This window comes from Pan troglodytes, chromosome 23, assembly GCF_028858775.2.
Source record: "Pan troglodytes isolate AG18354 chromosome 23, NHGRI_mPanTro3-v2.0_pri, whole genome shotgun sequence".
Lineage (NCBI taxonomy): Eukaryota > Metazoa > Chordata > Mammalia > Primates > Hominidae > Pan > Pan troglodytes.
Genome location: NC_086016.1, coordinates 23638978 through 23656220, shown reverse-complemented (window position 1 = coordinate 23656220; position 17243 = coordinate 23638978). Strand labels below are relative to the sequence as shown.

General features: G+C 54.0%; 2 protein-coding genes across 7 annotated transcripts in view; one reads left to right on the top strand and one right to left on the bottom strand.

The window, feature by feature from the left end:
• Window positions 1-3990, top strand: part of YPEL1 (yippee like 1) — a 34900-nt gene extending 30910 nt beyond the window's left edge. The window contains exons 3-5 of the mRNA XM_016939784.4: window positions 971-1014; window positions 1374-1482; window positions 3633-3990. Coding sequence (XP_016795273.1) covers window positions 971-1014; window positions 1374-1482; window positions 3633-3722 — 243 coding nt within the window. The 3' untranslated portion in view covers window positions 3723-3990. The remainder of the gene's footprint in view (window positions 1-970; window positions 1015-1373; window positions 1483-3632) is intronic.
• Window positions 3991-6957: 2967 nt separating this feature from the next.
• PPIL2 (peptidylprolyl isomerase like 2) overlaps window positions 6958-17243 on the bottom strand; it is a 32117-nt gene continuing 21831 nt past the window's right edge. The window contains exons 13-21 of one of the 6 annotated variants that reach the window (XM_003317120.6): window positions 17142-17231; window positions 16768-16801; window positions 16025-16142; window positions 10996-11052; window positions 10209-10281; window positions 10057-10119; window positions 9804-9937; window positions 9378-9480; window positions 6958-8843 (exon numbers count right to left, since the gene is read on the bottom strand). In XM_003317120.6, coding sequence (XP_003317168.1) covers window positions 9384-9480; window positions 9804-9937; window positions 10057-10119; window positions 10209-10281; window positions 10996-11052; window positions 16025-16142; window positions 16768-16801; window positions 17142-17231 — 666 coding nt within the window. In that variant the 3' untranslated portion in view covers window positions 6958-8843; window positions 9378-9383. The remainder of the gene's footprint in view (window positions 8844-9377; window positions 9481-9803; window positions 9938-10056; window positions 10120-10208; window positions 10282-10995; window positions 11053-16024; window positions 16143-16767; window positions 16802-17141; window positions 17232-17243) is intronic. The other 5 variants (XM_003317121.5, XM_009437884.4, XM_009437883.4 and 2 more) reach the window with 5 other exon arrangements.

Here is a 17243-nt window from a genome sequence, read left to right as displayed (position 1 = left end):
GGAGTGACCAAGTGCATCAGGGAGTGCAGATGCCCTATTCTGGCTCTTTCACGCTCAGCCATCTTAGCATACGTGAATATACCATGAGCTGTTTCTCAGCTTGTTTTATTTTCCTGGTGAGATAGATGTCACTGGAATGGCCTTTCTCCAAGTGAAAGGCCATCTTGTGCTATGACTTTTTTTTTTTTTTTTTTGGAGACGGGGTTTCACTCTTGTTGCCCAGGCTGGAGTGCAGTGGCGCAATCTTGGCTCACTGTAGCCTCCACCTCCCGGGTTTAAGTGATTCTCCTATCTTAGCCGCCCAAGTAGCTGGGGTTACTGGTGCCCGCCACCACGCCCAGCTAACTTTTGTATTTTTAGTAGAGACAGGGTTTCACCATGTTGGCCAGGCTGGTCTCAAACTCCTGACCTCAGGTGATCTGCCCACCTCAGCCTTCCAAAGCGCTGGGATTACAGGCGTGAGCCGCCATACTCAGCCATGCTGTGACTTTTAAAACATTTCAGTGGGAAAATATGGACACCTCCCCCTACCCCCTAATATCTGGCAGTGTGAGCGCATCTGAACTGCTGCAGAAGAGGCGGCGAGGAGAGCATTTTGAGGATCTGTGGGTTTTTGGGTAGAGAAAATCATTCGTGATCCCCTCTCAGAACTCTTCTAAGGTAAAGTTGTCCAGACATATGAAGCTCACCATTTAAAAACTGATCTTGCCATGATTCCCAATAATAGTCACTTGCAGAATGTTGACGCAGCAGAATCAGCCACTCCTGTCTACAATGAAAAACAGCTTGCAGCTCCGTTAAGTGGCTGTTATTAGAAGTGGAGTTCTGGAGGGGGGACGCCGGTGTCTGCTCCCGGTGACGCATCCCGGCGCAGCTAACAGCCGCGGGGCTGGACTCCCCTGGCTCTGGGCAGCACCGCTTCGTTCCAGAAAGCACTCGCAGCCAATCTCACGGGACCTTCTTCTTTCAGTCCTTTCAGGGGAGCCAGGGACGTGCCTACCTCTTCAATTCCGTGTGAGTACCCTGGTTCAGCGCGGGGGGAGCGGTGCGGGCCCCGGGACGGCCTGGATGGCACCTACACAGTGCCCTGTGTAGAATCACCTGGGTCTTTAGGGGTCCTGAAAGAACCCACCATCCCCCCCCGGGAGTTTCTGAAACGCGCTAAGGATCTTGCCCCCTAGCCTGTCCCATCACTGATCTTTCCCATTGATGGTGGGGGCGGGCAGGGCTGGGGGAGAGGCACGGCACTGCTCTCTGGGAGGTTCCCTGTTTTGGGGGAACTCTTAGGAGGATGGGGTGGGGCCCGCTGAGGGGGCAGGGCCTGGTCAGGGGCGGGCCGGGCCTGCAGCGCAGTGGCCCCTCTGTCCCCGCAGGGTGAACGTGGGCTGCGGCCCTGCAGAGGAGAGGGTCCTTCTCACCGGGCTGCATGCGGTTGCCGACATCTACTGCGAGAACTGCAAGACCACGCTCGGGTGGAAATACGTGAGTGCCACAAGGGGATGCTCGTGCCACAAGGGGACGTGGCACTAAGTTGCCACTGAGCCACACCTCCCCGTGCAGTGTGGCCCATGGTACCAGTCACAGCACTTTCAGAAACCCCAGTTCCTCAGCCGAGGTGGGAAGTCCAGACTCCAGTGAGGCATGGTCTCACCATTGCCCTCCAGCCTGGGTGACAGTGATACCCCAACCCAAAACAAAAACCGAAAACACCATGTTTTCAAGCCCTGTTTCTTCCTAAGCCAGGCTCTCTGCACCCAGCCCGCCCTCAGCCCGCTGAGCAGAGCCTGGTGTGGGAGGAGGCCGAGGAGGCTGCAGGGGGCTGCGGGAGGCTGTGCCCACTGTCAGGGACAAGTCTAGAAGACCTCAGCACCAGACCTGCTGGAGTCAGAGACAGAGAGCTGCCCCATGAGCTCTTTACCCCAAATCCCTTTCTCAGGGACCTTGAATTGAAGGTTGCAATCGCCACCTCCTCTCCAGCCTTCACCTCTAGCTCCCTTCTCTCTCCACCACATGGCTGATCTGGCCTCCTCAGGCCCTGCACCTTCCTGCCCCGCTTCCCTCCTCTACGCTGCCCTGAAGTCTCTCTTCCAGGCTCCACTCTCTCTGACCTTCGTGGCCGAGTCCTCCCCTCCCCCAGGCCACCAGAGATTCCATGGTTTTGACCCCCTGGCCATCTGCCTTCTGTTGGATGCTCCCATGCCTTCCCCGGTTGTTGTTGTTTTTTGTTTGTTTGTTTTTTGAGATGGTCTCAAACTCCTGACCTCAAGTGATCCACCCACCTCAGCCTCCCAAAGTGCGGGGATTACAGGCGTGAGCCACCGCGCCCGGCCTGCCTGCCTTTGTTGAAGGAGGCTTTCCCATTCTGGCTCTGGTGTTCTTCGGGTCCAGGCCACCTGCTCTGCCTCTTTCCTGAATTCCTGATCATCTCTGGTCTCCCAGATTCCTCGTGAGTTTTGGAAGGCCACAGTTCACACCATGGAAACGGGCTCCACAAGACTAGCACGCATCCCTAGCCCTTCCCCTGGTCAGTCAGCCCCATACCCATCTGTGGGCCCCACTTCCAGAAACCCGTGCCTTCCCTGCATGGCCACCACACTGCATTCCCCTCTATGGCTGCACCCGCTGCTTCCTGCTGGCACAGTCCTTCCTGTGTCTGCCACACCTGGGGCTGCCGCTTGGGTAGGCAGGATCCATCTTGGTCATCTGTGTCCCTAGCACCAGGCCACACACTCAGCAAAACAAAATGATGAGGATGTGTCTGTGGGAGAGATGTTAACTCCTCCCCATGAAGGACCTTCTCCAGATATCCTGTTTTTTGTTGTTGTTTTTTGAGACAGGGTCTTGGTCGATCTCAGCTCATTGCAGCTTTGACCTTCTGGGCTGAAGCAGTCCTCCCACCTCAACCTCCCAAGTACCTGGGACTACAGGCACACCACACCCAGCTAAGTTTTTGATTTTTGTAGAAGAAAATCACTGTGTTGCGTAGGCTTGTCTCAAACTCCTGGACTCAAGTCATCCTCCTTCCTTGGCCTCCCAAAGTGCTGGGATGACAGGTGTGCACCACTGCGCCCAGCCTCCAGATGTCTTTGACCTGTTTATGTCACTCTCCCTGTATTTGCCTTCACGCTAGTTATGCACGGAATTCCTGGAGTGTAGTCTTTTGCATCTCTTCAAGCCTCTTAAATTGTCCCACATGTAGTAAATGTTCAGTAAACAGATCTGCATTCACACTGTCCTACAAGTAATCCCAGCACTTTGGGAGCCTGAGGTGGAAGGATCACTTGAGTCCTGGAGGTCAAGGCTGCAGTGAGCTATGACCAGACCATTGCATTCCAGCCTGAGTGACAGAGTGAGACCTTATCTCAAAACAAACAAACAAATGAAAAACCTTTTAGTATATGCGCTGCCGAAGCGAGCGCATGAAAAACCTTTAACAACAAATGCAAAGTAAACCTACACTGCCTCAATGGACTCACCTGGAACAGACCCTCCCAGCGCCAGATGAGTGCACCGCTCAGGGAACATCTGGGTATAGTTCATAGTATAGACTTGGGGGGGGGTTTTGCCAAAAGAGTGATGAAATTGAAAAGTGAAACCTTCTGTCCTGAAACCTTTGTCTCTTCTTTTTCAAGGAGCATGCCTTTGAGAGCAGTCAGAAATATAAGGAAGGAAAATTCATCATTGAGCTTGCTCACATGATCAAAGACAATGGCTGGGAGTAATGTGCGAACTTTCCCTTCTCCTTCGAATGCTGTTTTGTGAAAGAAACTGTGAATGTAATGGAAACGTAGGAGCATCTGGTGACAGCCTTTCTTGCCCTCTGACCTCAAAGGCTAGCTGCGCATAGTTCTTGACACTCTCGGCCATCTCTGTGGGTAAGGTGTCCCTCGGATCTGTCCTCTTCGTGTACACAGTTGTTTCTGAAAATTTTCAATGAACTTTTTCTAACTTCTCAAGTTCTAGAGAAAGAATTAACCAACTGATGACTTACCTGCCTAGTTAATATCTTCCTTTCACCTTTGTCTTCAATATAGTTGGGCTCTGCTTTTTTAAGGTTCAGTTGAAAACCAAACTGGGGCCGGGCGCGGTGGCTCACGCCTGTAATCCCAGCACTTTGGGAGGCCAAGATGGGTGGATCACCTGAGGTCAGGAGTTCTAGATCAGCCTGGCCAACATGGTGAAACCCCATCTCTACTAAAAATACAAAAATTAGCCGGGCATGGTGGCGAGTGCCTGTAATCTTAGCTACTCAGGAGGCTAAGGCAGGAGAATCACTTGAACCTGGGAGACGGAGGTTGCAGTGGGCTAAGATCATGCCATCGCACTCCAGCCTGGGGGACAAAAGTGAGACATCGTCTCAAAAAAAAAAAAAAAAGGCTGGGTATGGTGGCGCATGCCTTTAATCCCAGCTACTCGGGAGGCTGAGGCACGAGAATCACTTGAACCCAGGAGGCGGAGGTTGCAGTGAGCCAAGATCGCGCCACTGCACTCCAGCCTGGCGATAGGGCGAGACTCCGTCTCAATTAAAAAAAAAAAAAAAAAAAAAAGAGAACCAGACTGAGTCTCTGAAGACCATAGGGACAGGGTCTCTTTAGATAGCAAGTCTCACCATTCCCTTTTTTAGAGAAAAGGTATTGTAGCCCACCCTCCACCCCGCTGTTTTTCTTAAATTTGCAGAACTTCAAATTGGCTATTCCTCTTGCAAATGAACCGTTAAAGTACAGTGTTCATTTAAGAATCTTCCAGAGGCAGTCAACAGACTTATACACTAAGGGCATTTTTGGTTTTTAGCTTGTTCAAAAACAGAGGCCAGCACAGATGACATTTTAGATACACTCTAAATTGAGAATGGTGTCTAGTGGAACATGTTGTTTATTTAAGCCAGTAGATTCCTTATCTAGAAAGCAGGTGAGCTAGCCCTTAGAGAAGGCTGTCCCGGGGCCCGCAGAGGTGCCCTTACTGCGGTGACAGCCTCACAGGGTCTGGTGCCAGGGGTTGTGCCCTCAGCAGTGACAGCAGCTTAGGTGTCAGGCAGTTGCTGAGTGGCTGGTCCATGTCTATAGAGTAACACACTGGACCGAGTAAAAGTCGGATTTCATTTTCTACCCTGGATGTACTTGAAGAAAAAGAATTATTTTTGCATATGAAAGAGGCCAGAACCCACAGGAAAAACTTCAAAACTTGACATTTGCCAGAATGTTTAAAATTTGTTCAGAAAAGGTTAAAGCAACAAGTTTAGCCTTTGTGCATGAAGACGCCTGGCGTGCTAGACGCGTTGCCCGTCCCTGCGTGGTGCTGTCCCATGTCACTTGAACTGATAGAGGGGCCTGTGCAATCTCCTAAGGCCTCTGTTTCTGCCATATATTTTATTATAAATTACAATCCACTCATCCACCTGCCCTCCACCAGCAGTGGGCACCCCATAAGGGTTTAGGCCACTTTGCAGAGGATGGAGGTCAAAAACCACTCCCAGATAAGTTTGGTTTTCAACATTTAGTAACTTGTCTCAGGGCAGAGGGCAGGCAGGGGGACCGAGGGGCAGCAGATAGGAGAGCACTGAGCCCGGATAGTTCTCAGCCTGGCAAGTGGCTCTGAAGCTGCCTTCAGACAAGGCTAGTCTAGGGGCAAGAGTGCGAGCTGGCTGACAATAAGAACGTGGCCACCTGCCCAGCTTCACACCTCCCCCGACTTCAGCCCTTCCTAAACCCAGACCTGCGGTCCAGGCAGGCACTGGGCTGTGCCCACTCGAGCTCACTGCCCACACACAGCATGCCTTTGGGTGCCATCTCTTTGCCCAAGCCTGGAAGCCTTGGCAGGTGGGAAATGCCGCTGCCCTGGTGGGCATGGCACTGAGATGCATCCACTCAGCAGGAGTGACAGAGGCAGAAGTTCCTTTAAAGCACATCTTCCACTTAGGAAAGGAAGGAAATCTTTGTACTGTCTTGGAAGCCTCCACATCCGGCTATGGCCCTGCAAGCTGCTTTATCCCTGCGCTAGTCTCCCCCGAGGGTTTAGGCTGGCCCAGCACATCCTGTCCTCCTGAGCTCGCGTGCAGCCACCCAGAGCGCAGGGGTCACTGCACGCTGCAGGGCTCTTGCTGCCATGGTCTCAAGCCTGAAGAGGCTCCGCCCACAAGCTGGCCCATGAAGTTGGCAACGCCTGTGGCTTCAGTCAATTGTCTTGAGACTGTGAAGAGGCTGAAAGACACCTTCCCGGGTGGAAGAAGGAGTTCACTGAAAACTTATCTTAAACTGACCCTTCCCTTCGAGTCTTCATTCCTCTCCCATGTGGGAACCCAGCCTCCCATGCCCCAGGGACTAGGGGAAACAGTTGGAGGTTCGTGCCGTCCCCAGCCTGCCATGGGTGCGAGGACAGCCAAGTCCTGAGTGACTCAAGATGCTTCACTTACATGGAAGAAACTTCTAAAACTCTACCGAGTGGTTTTTGTATATACTAAAGTTCTATTTAGAGCTTTTCTGTTTTGGGCAAGTTCGCTGCTCCTTCTATTTGGGCACTTTGGTTTTTGTACTGTCTTTTGTGACGGCATTGATTGAACATTTTTTACTAGTAGTCTTATGACTTCTGTATTTTTTTTTTTTTTGTAATTTATACCAACAACACTTTTATCACTTTTTTTTTTTGTTGGGCTTCTGCAAAATACAAGCTCATTTTTAAACCAAATGAACAGACCATGAGCTGGCTTCAGGGGAAGTGCTATTCACAGGACCATATCCACCACCCTCTTAAATTCCTAAACAATATCATCTAGGACTTCTATTTAAGTTATTTAAAATAAATCTTCCTTGAGAGCCTTGGGAGGTGATGTCAGGGTTATAAATGGCACAGTGCATTTGCTGTAGGAATGTGGTTTGGCATTGTTTTATACACACAGTATTTTTTATACCTTAATGCTTATTCTTGATGGCATCTGTCAGATATTAGAATTGGAAATAAGAATCTTCCCAAAATCCTTTAATTTACCTGATGCCCTCATCAGGTCATTAAAAATTCAAATGGTTTTAATAGCTAAAAAACTACAAATTAAGCTCTAAAACAAACAAACTACAGAAATGTAAACCTTCATTTGCCAAAGGTCCTTGGTGGCCTGTCCCCTGCCCTGGGAGCAGATGGCCCTGAAGCCCTTCCCTCACTGTGCAGGCCACCGGGTGAGGCTGGACGGTCACCCACGGTGGCTTCACTGCAAGGAGCAGGACTGCCGAGCTCAAGCACGGGGCCTTCAGCTTCCCCTGTCCTCTGGCCACACCGCCAGCCCTTGGTCCTTATCTGTGTGAGGTTTACAAATAAAGCTTCTGATGTCAAATGTTTAAATCGTGCCCTTAGTGGACGAGGCCATGTCCTGATGCAGAAGGCTGAGCCCAGGCTCTCTGTGGCGCCGCTGAGAGCAGAGGGCTGTCTTGGGGTCTTCGAGCTCTGGAGCCAAGGGCGGCCTGGTCCTACTTCTCTGCCCCCACCAATGGGGGATTTGAATGTGGCCAGAGAATACAGTCAGTCAGGGCCAGCCAGGGTGTCTGTCAGGGTGGGCACAGGGTCCTCTCCAAACCTGCTTCTCCCTCCCTGGTCAGGCCTTCATCCCCACCACCCGCACCTGTACCCTGGACGCTGGCTCAGAGGCCTACAGGTGTGTGGACACCTGGGCAGTCACTGTGTCCTACTGTGCCCCTCCTCTGCAGGCCCAGCTTGGTGTCTGAGCCTCTTACAAGCCAGTTACTGCCAGGGCTGCACCAGGCCTTGCGGAGGACAGTGCCTGGCGGGAGGGATGGAGGGCGTCAAAAGTCACCCTAGAGCCCAGGGGCCCGACCAATGGTCACAGACAGGGATGACAGGCTGCAGAGGGATGGGCTGGAGAAGAGAAGGAGCCAGCCACGGCGCAGTTCTTGTTCTTAGCATGATGAAGGGCCACAGATTGGTGTGCAGCAGGGTGACGAGGGGCAGACATACCTCTAGCGGTCATCAGGCAGCCTGTGGCAGTGGACGGGGTGAGGCAGAGATGCAGATGAGGCGCCACCTAGCATCCAGGGAGACAAAGGGCTCAGGCCTGCAGCTTCAGCATCAGTGATTGATTGATTGATGAGAAAAGGAAGGGCAGAGGTACAGCCTGCAAGTTGCTGACAGGTTCAAGATTTGGGGCAACAAAAATGAGAAAACCAAGAAGAAGGCCTAAGTTAGGGCTTAGTGTGAAGAACTAGAAGTTGGGGGTGGCCTGAGGGCAACAGGGAGCCCAAGAGGCAAGTGTCAGGCAAGGAGAGTCCATGACATGAGAACACTGACCACTGGCCCGGGCTGAAGACGGAAGAAAAAGCCAGCCAGGGGCATATTTAACAGAAAAACGGGGGTTGAGGGAGGGGTCTTTCTTTAAGGGCTGCTGATGCAGCCGGCCCAAGGCCATCAGAGTCAGTGACTGACAGGAGGAGCAGAGTCTTGGAGCCCAATGGCCGGGCCTGAGAGCAGCAAGGCCACTTCAGCAGGAGGGCGGGGAGAGGGACATCCACTTGTTCTCACAGCAGGAGACACTGGCCTCAACCCAGTGTGGGTCCCCTCAAGATTCTCACGGGGGCACAGAGACGCCAGGCACGCTTGAGATGAAGCCCAGGTGGTTCACAGCCAGAGCAGGTGAGCGGGGCCCTGAGAGCCCAGGCAGGGCACGGCAGGAAAGTCAATGCTGCCGTCCAGCACCAGCCTTCAGAAGCCCCTGAAGTTTTGTCAAAACAGACCGAGAAGCCCACCCTGCAGAGGCTTAGGCTCAGTAAGTCTGGGGTCTGAAAACTTGTCCCAGGTGATGGCGTTGGTCAGGGGACCACACTGGTTGTATAAATAGGCTGTCCCTGAGAAGATGACAGAAGTAGGGGTAAGAAAACCAGACATATACAGCTGGACGTAGTGGTGCACGCCTGTAGTCCCAGCTACTTGCGAGGCTGAGGCAGGAGGATTGCTTGAGCCCAGGAGGTCGAGGCTGCAGTGAGCCACGATCACACCACTGCACTGGAGCCTGGGCAACAGAGCAAGACCCTGTCTTAAAGAGGAAACCAGAATCTGGAGACACAGTCCTTCCTCACTAACCTGGCCTGCCTACTAGAGGAGAGGCCTGAGGCACCAGCCTGGGTGTAGGGCAGGCCTTGTGCTTGAAGGTCCCAGCAGTGGGCTCTGGCTGGGCCAGGTCCTGGAAACAGGGCCAAGGCCCTTGGCAACAGGTTAAGGGATGGGAAGGCTGTGGGCTCCCAGGGGCCAGGAAAGGGGATGCAGGCAGCAGGCAAGCAATTTATTGGCTGGCAGCAGAGGGCAGGCTAGAAAGGCTGGAAATGGAGATGTGGACATGGGCCCCCAGCCCTGCAACCCCACCAAGGTCCACAGCGGCCAACCTGCTGCTACCAGGAGCTGAAGTCCCCAAAACCCCGACTGGGCTTCTTCTTGGACATGGGGACAGTGGCACTGGTTGAGGGCTCTTCCTCTGCCGCTCGCTTCCTGGGAAGAGAAGAAGCCGCTGGGAGCCCACACCCTCCCTCGGCCCCTCCTGACTTGTCTGTGTCTCCATACAGCCCTCCCGGTGTAGGCCCAACCCCTCCCACCTGCTGCTCCCACATCCCCCTGAATTTGATCTCTTCCACCCACAGAGGCCCCGGCCAGGCCTTCAGAGGCAGTCCCTCGGCTGCAGAGGCCACACAGCACAAGCCCACGGCCGGGACCAGCGCCCATAGCTTGCTTGCCCCTCTGGGTCTGACCCTCAGACCTCAGTCAGCCCTAGGAAACACCATGGGAAACAGGGAGGCCAGCCCCGCGGCACTCACGTGGCTGCTGGGTTGATGTACTTGCCCACGCCCTGGCGGAAGGTCTGGGGGCCCTGGCTCCCTGCCTGGGGCTGGCTGCTCTTCACTTTGGTCTCCGGGGCTACCTTGAGCTGTGTCTTCCGCTCCTGCGCGATCTGTGGCACAACAGGGCGGTGGCTAACCGGCAGCACCTCGGGCAGGACAGATGCTAGGCTTGGGGTGGAAAAGTGCACTGGCCCAGACCCTCCTAGGTGGTGGCATCGTGCCCCCTTACCTGGGCATCGGCCTCCTCATAGGGGTCCACGAACACTGTAGTGGCATCAATGCGGATCTCCTCCTAGCAGCAAAGGGGGCTCAGTGCACGGCAGGTCCTCCCCCCGCCTGCCTGGCCCCCAGCCGCCACGCCCCACCTCCCTGGGCACAGACCTTAGGGCGGTCAGTTTTGGGGTCACTCTCCACATTCTCCATGGCTGTCAGTACGTCAAAGCCCCCAACAACCCTGCAGCAGGGAGACAGAGGTGGGTCTGCGTGTGCTCAAGGAGGGCACCCCCACGGCTGAGCCCCAAGGCACGTGGGAAGAGGGGTTGAGAGCCCCGAGGCTGGCCTGGTGGTCCTTGGGCAGCAGCCAGGAAGGCGATGAGAGGGAGTGGCAAAGGCGGGGTCGGCTGACCATGGCCCTGGGCATATCCAGCTGGGTTTTTTTCTGTTTTTTTTTTGGTTTCCCCCACCCACAGGAAAAATAGGAGTCACAAAACGTGGCTTGTGCTCTCCCCGCTGGTTTGGTAAACAGAGTTCCACTTGGCCAGAACCACATCACCTGCGTCCACCCTGTTTCGTGCTGCTTCCACACAGCTGGGTGGGCGTCAGAGACCACGCGGCCCACAACGCTGGAAAGACCCCTGGACTAGAGGGTGAAGGGAGCTGGGTGTGGCCAGGCTTGCGAGTGGCGCGCCACTGGGTCTGAGACAGGGCAGTGTCCAGGCCACACGGGCGAGTTTCCTCCTCTCCTGAGCCCGGTGGGTCTAGAGAGCCAGACTTCCCTGGCACATGGAGCACCCTCCATCGCAGCTCTGCATAGCCTCAACCCCCAGCAGTGACGGCCAGCATGGCACATGACTCAGGTCCACGAAAAAGGCAGTGAGGAGGCCTCAGGTGGGAAAGGAACCCACCTGGCCCACTGACCCCCCAGGCTTCACACAGCCGCTTCCCTTACCGTCCAAAGATGGTGTGCTTCTTGTCCAGGTAGGCACAGGAGCGAAACGTGATGAAGCTGGGGAGGAGGGCTGGATGGTTAGGGAGAGCATGGCACCTTCTGCACCTGGCCTGCCTAAGAGCACACCAGGAGCTGCCCACCCTCTACAGCCGGCTCTGGGAACCTGCAGCTTCCACGGACGCATGTGTGCACGTGGTTCCCTGCTGCTGCCCACCAGGGCAGGTCATTAGCCCCCAAGGCTGCCCAGGGGACCCCAGAACTCCAGCTGTCCCCAGGTCTTCCTGCTGCCCCGGCTGCTGCCCACTGCCTGTCAGGTGGTCCCTGTGCCCAGAACCAGGTTGGCCATGCAGTTCTGTGGGAGGTGGCTGGGATGAGGGGACACCTGGAAAACCAGAGCCAGCCCCATGCCATCAAGGGACCTGTCGAAGGACTGAGGAGAAAGGAGGCAACAAAGCCAGAACAGGAATCAAGGGATTAAGAAACGTGGGTAACATAAATAAACATGGACCAAGAAAATGCTCAGGTCGTCCAGGCACAGTGGCTCACGCCTGTAATCCCAGCACTTTGGGAGGCCAAGGCAGGTAGATCACTTGAGGCCAGGAGTTGGAGACCAGCCTGGCCAACATGGTAAAACCCTGTCCCTATTAAAAATACAAAAATTAGCTGGGCGTGGTGGCGTGTGCCTGTAGTCCCAACTACTTAGGAGGCCAAGGCAGGAGAATCGCTTTAACCTGGGAGGCAGAGGTTGCAGTGAGCTGAGATCACACCACTGCACTCCAGCCTGGGCGACAGAGTCTGTCTCAAGAAAAAAGAAAAAGAAAAAAGGAAATGGGGTGGAATTAAAACAGCCAACAGCACTGCCATGAGACGAGGAGAGAGTTTCTGCCAGCCTGGTCTGGGAGGAAGGCAGAGACTACCTCATAACTTTGGACTTTTTTTTTTTTTTTTGAGATGGAATCTTGCTCTGTCCCCCAGGCTGGAGTGCAGTGGCGCGATCTCGGTTCACTGCAAGCTCCGCCTCCCAGGTTCATGTCATAGTCCTGCCTCAGCCTTCTGAGTAGCTGGGACTACAGGCGCCCGCCATCACGCCCAGCTAATTTTTTTGCATTTTTAGTAGAGACGGGGTTTCACTGTGTTAGCCAGGATGGTCTCAATCTCTTGACCTTGTGATCCACCTGCCTTGGCCTCCCAAAGTGCTGGGATTACAGGCGTGAGCCACTGCACCTGGCCAACTTTGGACTTTAAATAGATGTCCTTCTTAACCTTAGACCAGAAGTAAAACATCTAATTTCCAAACCAGCAGAAAGAGAAGAGAAGCAAATGAAAATAAATATAAAAAATGGTAACTAGAAAGCAACAAGATCATAGAACGCAATAGACCACCTGAAGAATTAAGTCCACATTTAAGATTGTCAGGATTGGCCAGGCACAGTGGCTCACGCCTGTAATCCCAGCACTTTGGGAGGCCAAGGTGGGCAGATCACAAGGTCAGGAGATCGAGACCATCCTCGCTAACACGGTGAAACCCCATCTCTACTAAAAATACAAAAAATTAGCCAGGCGTGTGGCGGGCGCCTGTAGTCCCAGCTACTAGGGAGGCTGAGGCAGGAGAATGGCATGAACCTGGGAGGCGGAGCTTGCAGTGAGCCGAGATCACGCCGCTGCACTACAGCCTGGGGGATGGAGCGAGACTCCGTCTCAAAGAAAAAAAAAAAAAAAAAAGACTGTCAGGATGAAGGAGAACACGACAGACCCCAGCTGTGAGCCTTCAAAAAGCCCTCAGAGGGCAGAGCCAGAGAGGCTGAAAAGAAAACGATGGAAGACATGGGGTGGGTCCCGGCGCTGGCGGCACGGAGCACTCCCCAGGGTGGTGCAGGCAGGCACAGCCCACAACCCGGCTGGTGAGACACAGGACTTAACCTCCACTGCATCAAACATGCACCCCCCAGCCATGCAGGGACACGCTCCTGAGCCCACCAAGTCTGACCACACCCGAGGCCACCAGACAAGTGTCCGCAGATGTGACATCTGCAACGGTGCAGACCTGAGCTCTGACCTGCAAGCAGTTCCCTCTTTCGCTGATTTCTAACACAGTGAAGGAAACTAGAAGCAGAATTAAACTCAGATAAGAGGAAAGTAAAAGAACCATCCTGAGGCAAGTTCCTCCTAGAAAATCTTTTTTTTTTTTTATGGAGACGGAGTCTCGCTCTGTCACCCAGGCTGGAGGGCTGGAGTGCAGTGGCGCGATCTCGGCTCAATGCAAGCTCTGCCTCCTGGGTTCACGCCATTCTCCTGCCTCAGCCTCCTGAGTAGCTGGGACTACAGGCGCCTGCCACCATGCCCGGCTAATTTTCTGTATTTTTAGTAGAGATGGGGTTTCACCGTGTTAGCAAGGATGGTCTCGATCTCCTGACCTCGTGATCTGCCTGCCTCGGCCTCCCAAAGTGCTGGGATTATAGGCATGAGCCACCGCGCCTGGCCTCCTCCTGGAAAATCTTTAATTACAAGAATCACAAAAGGGAAAACAAAGCTGTAACAAATTAAAGTCTAATGATCTTTGAATACAGTAAAATAGGCAAACCTTTGGCAACAGTTGTCCAAGAAAGCACAAAATACTACTAGAAATAAGAAGAGAAGGCCGAGCGTGGTGGCTCATGCCTGTAATCTCAGCACTTTGGGAGGCTGAGGTGGGTGGATCACCTGAGGTCAGGAGTTGGAGACCAGCCTGGCCAACATGGTGAAACCCTGTCTCTACTAAAAGTACAAAAAATTATCCTGGTGTGGTGGTGGGCGTCTGTAATCCCAGGAGAACCGCTTGAACCCAGGAGGCAGAGGTTGCAGTGAGCCGAGATCCCGCCATTGCACTCCAGCCTGGGTGACAGGAGTGAAACTCCATCTCAAAAAAAAAAAAAAAAAAAGAAGAGAAGGTGGCAACTGATCTGTCAGCAGTTTCACAGGCTGGTTAAGCCAAAGAGAAATAAAAAATAATAAAATGATTCCCTGCCCTGGCCCCTGCCAAACAACAAAAACAAACCACGCACCCAACCTACTTGAAAATAACCAACAGTCCTAGGCAATCCTTGGCTGAGAAGAAATTGAAAGGGAAGCTACCAACAACCAGCAAGCAGTGAAGAGGGAACGTGCACCCTCAAAATGACAGACGTGGCTATCAGAAGCACACATGGATTAAAGTGAAGAAGGAGGAAAAGCACCATGAAGAAGCAAAGACAGAAACTGAAAACAATTACAAACCCTTCAAAGTGAAGTGAAAACAGACAAACCCTTCAAAGACCACTAAGGGACTGAGGAATGGAAAGTGTGATTAGGAATGAGAAAAAAAAAAGGTCAGCACAGCGAGGCCAAGAGAATACCAGCCTTCATGGAAACAAGTGCCCGTTAACCCTGAAATGAAAGCCCCAAGGAAGTGGCACGAATAGCTGCCAGCTGCCTTTGCCCAGCTGTTAACCACAGCTGACTCCAGTTTTTTTTTTTTTTTTTCCAGACAGGGTCTCACTGCTGCCCAGGATAGAGTGCAGTGGCGCGATCCTAGCTCACTGCAGCTTTGACTTCCCAGGCTCAGATGATCCCCCCACCTCACCCTCCCAAGCAGCTGGGACTACAGGCACACGCCACCATGCCCCGCTAATTTTTTTTATTTTTTGTAGAGATCGGGTTTTGCCATGTTGCCCAGGCTGCTCTCGAATTCCTGGGCTCAGGCAATCCACCTACCTCAGCCTCCCAAAGTGCTGGGATTACAGGTGTGAGCCACCACGCCCGGCCATCCCTGTGATTTTAACCATTCCAGGCCACAAAGCCACAGCCAGCCCTGCTCATAACATGCAGGGGCCACACCTGTCACAGCAAAACCTGCTGGAGCCAGTCCACACAACCGAGACCACGTGTGACAGTGAGCTGGCGGAAGGCCACGGCAAAGCCACGACAGGCCAGGGTTCACCCCAGAATGCCACGGAGACACCCATCCACTCTGGCCTTGTAGTGGCCACATCCACAAATCCCAGGAGGACCAGAAAAAGGACAGAATCATCATAGTAGATGCTAACAAAGAAACCTCTAAAAAGTCAGCCACCCTCCTAAAAACAGCCCAACAACAAATGTTCTGAAAAGGCAAAACAGCGATTTCTGTGGAGCACAGCAAGATGCCCACATCCTCCTCCCCCATCAGGCCCACGGTGACGTGACAGTGACGTGACTGATGTGCACACCAGGGAAGCAGAGAGCAGACCAGCTTTTGGTGATAAGCGTGACTATCTAGAAAACCCAAAAAAATCTTAAAAACTTCCGAATTATAAGATAATTTGTTAAAGTGGATAGATATAAAATGAACGGTAGTTTTTCTCTACATGAGCAATGATCCCCAAAAGTTGGAAAAAAAAGTCCATTTACAAAAGTATCATAAACTATAAAAAATCCTTAAGAGGTTGCTTTATCCCAGAAGTCACAGGACCCATGTGAAGAAAACGATTGAAACACTGAAACATAAAATCAGGCCACTGTCTGGGGATGGAAAGGGCACCTCTGTTCTTCCACAATACAGGCATCCGGCCCCTGTGCGCATGGCCCTGCTGGCCCCCCATCCCCTGCCTCCTGCCACCAGACTGCACACTGCTCCCCACATGCACCAGGGCCAGACCTCCTGTGTCTCTCCAGGCGCCTCTCCCTGTCCAGCCTGTGCCCTGCACAACCCCTCCCACACGCTGACCTCCCCCAGCACTGCCTGGCCACAGGCACCCACACGAATGCCTGGTCCCTGTCAAGAAGCCCTTCTGGACCTCCAGTAATTCCCGACTTCTGGTCTCTCGAGGACACACCCGGTGCGGGCAGCTCTCCCTGCTGACTCACTCTGGGGACCCCCTTTTGAACGCAGGTGCACATGCTTGGCCTAGGTGTGCCGTACACTGTCTGGGTATGATTCAGAACCGGCACACCCTTCAGAGAGGGCCAAGAGGAAGAACCCGCAGAGAGTGCCGGCTCACCTCCCAGGCCACCCCAGCCAGCCCAGCTGACTCACAATTGAGACTTGTTGCTGTTGGGCCCGGAGTTGGCCATGCTGAGGATGCCGCGGCCCGTGTGTGAGAGGTTGGGCCGGAACTCATCTTTGAAGGGCTTCCCCCAGTATGACTCCCCACCTGGAAGAGAAAGGCCCATGGGAGCAGGAAAGCCTGGGCCCCAGCCGAGGCAGAACTAGAAACCTCATAGTCCCGAGGGGCATCAGGGCCTTGCTGAGCCCAGCCTGGGGCAGGGGCACTTGATAGGGTGGCACCCAGCCCCACGTCACCAACTCCTGGGTCCCTTGGAGCCCCCACGCCTCCAAACAGGCAGGCTGCTGCCCACTCACCCCAGCCCCGCCTGGGGCCTGCCCCGGGACAGGGATTAAAGAGTCAAGGCCACCATCATCATCACTCAAGCTATGGGAATACGGAGGTTGGGGGATCTGGACCCAAGCAGCTGCCAGGCTGAGGGGCTTGGAGAGGCTGCAGGAGGGAGGGCTGGCCTCAGTCTGAGGCAAACCCCAGGGGCCCAGGGAAGAGATCACACACTCTTGCCTCCTCTACCATGCAGGCCTCACAGCCACCTGGAAATGAGAAAACTGAGGGCCAGGCCTGAGGGGGCACAGCACTGATGGCTGCCAGTCGTTCCACCCTGGTCTAGCAGATTCCATGTCTGAGCTGTGCACAACCCCTGCCCAGCTACCCCCTCATGCCCCACGGAGCAGCCAAAGTGCCCAGAGAGGGGCCCAGCACCAGTACCTACCCGTGCCTGTGCCTGTGGGGTCGCCCCCTTGGATCTGTGAAAACAAAAGCCAGTGAGCAAGTCACACTCTGAGACCCGAGGCCCACCGCCTGCCTGACTGAAGGACACCCCTCCTGCCAGATGGCTCCACACAGGGGCTGGGCTCTTGGTGATAATGAGGGGCCCTCCTAGCCACCTCCCTTTGTGAACCCAGTTCTGGATGGGCTGGGGCCTCAAGGGTCAGCCTGTGGGTTCCCCAACAGAGGATCACCGACTGGACTCATCCTGGCCACCGTGGGATGGGCCAGGGCCCTGGGACGGGGCAGGGACAAGCCCACCCAGCCCCCGATGTCCCACCAAGCTCATCTGTGCAGCCAGTGACTCTCGTCACTCACCACAAAGTTCCGGATGGATCTGTGGAAGATGGTGCCATCGTAATAATGCTTCTTGCAAAGCCTGATGAAGTTTTCGCAGGTTTTTGGTGTCTGCAACATAGC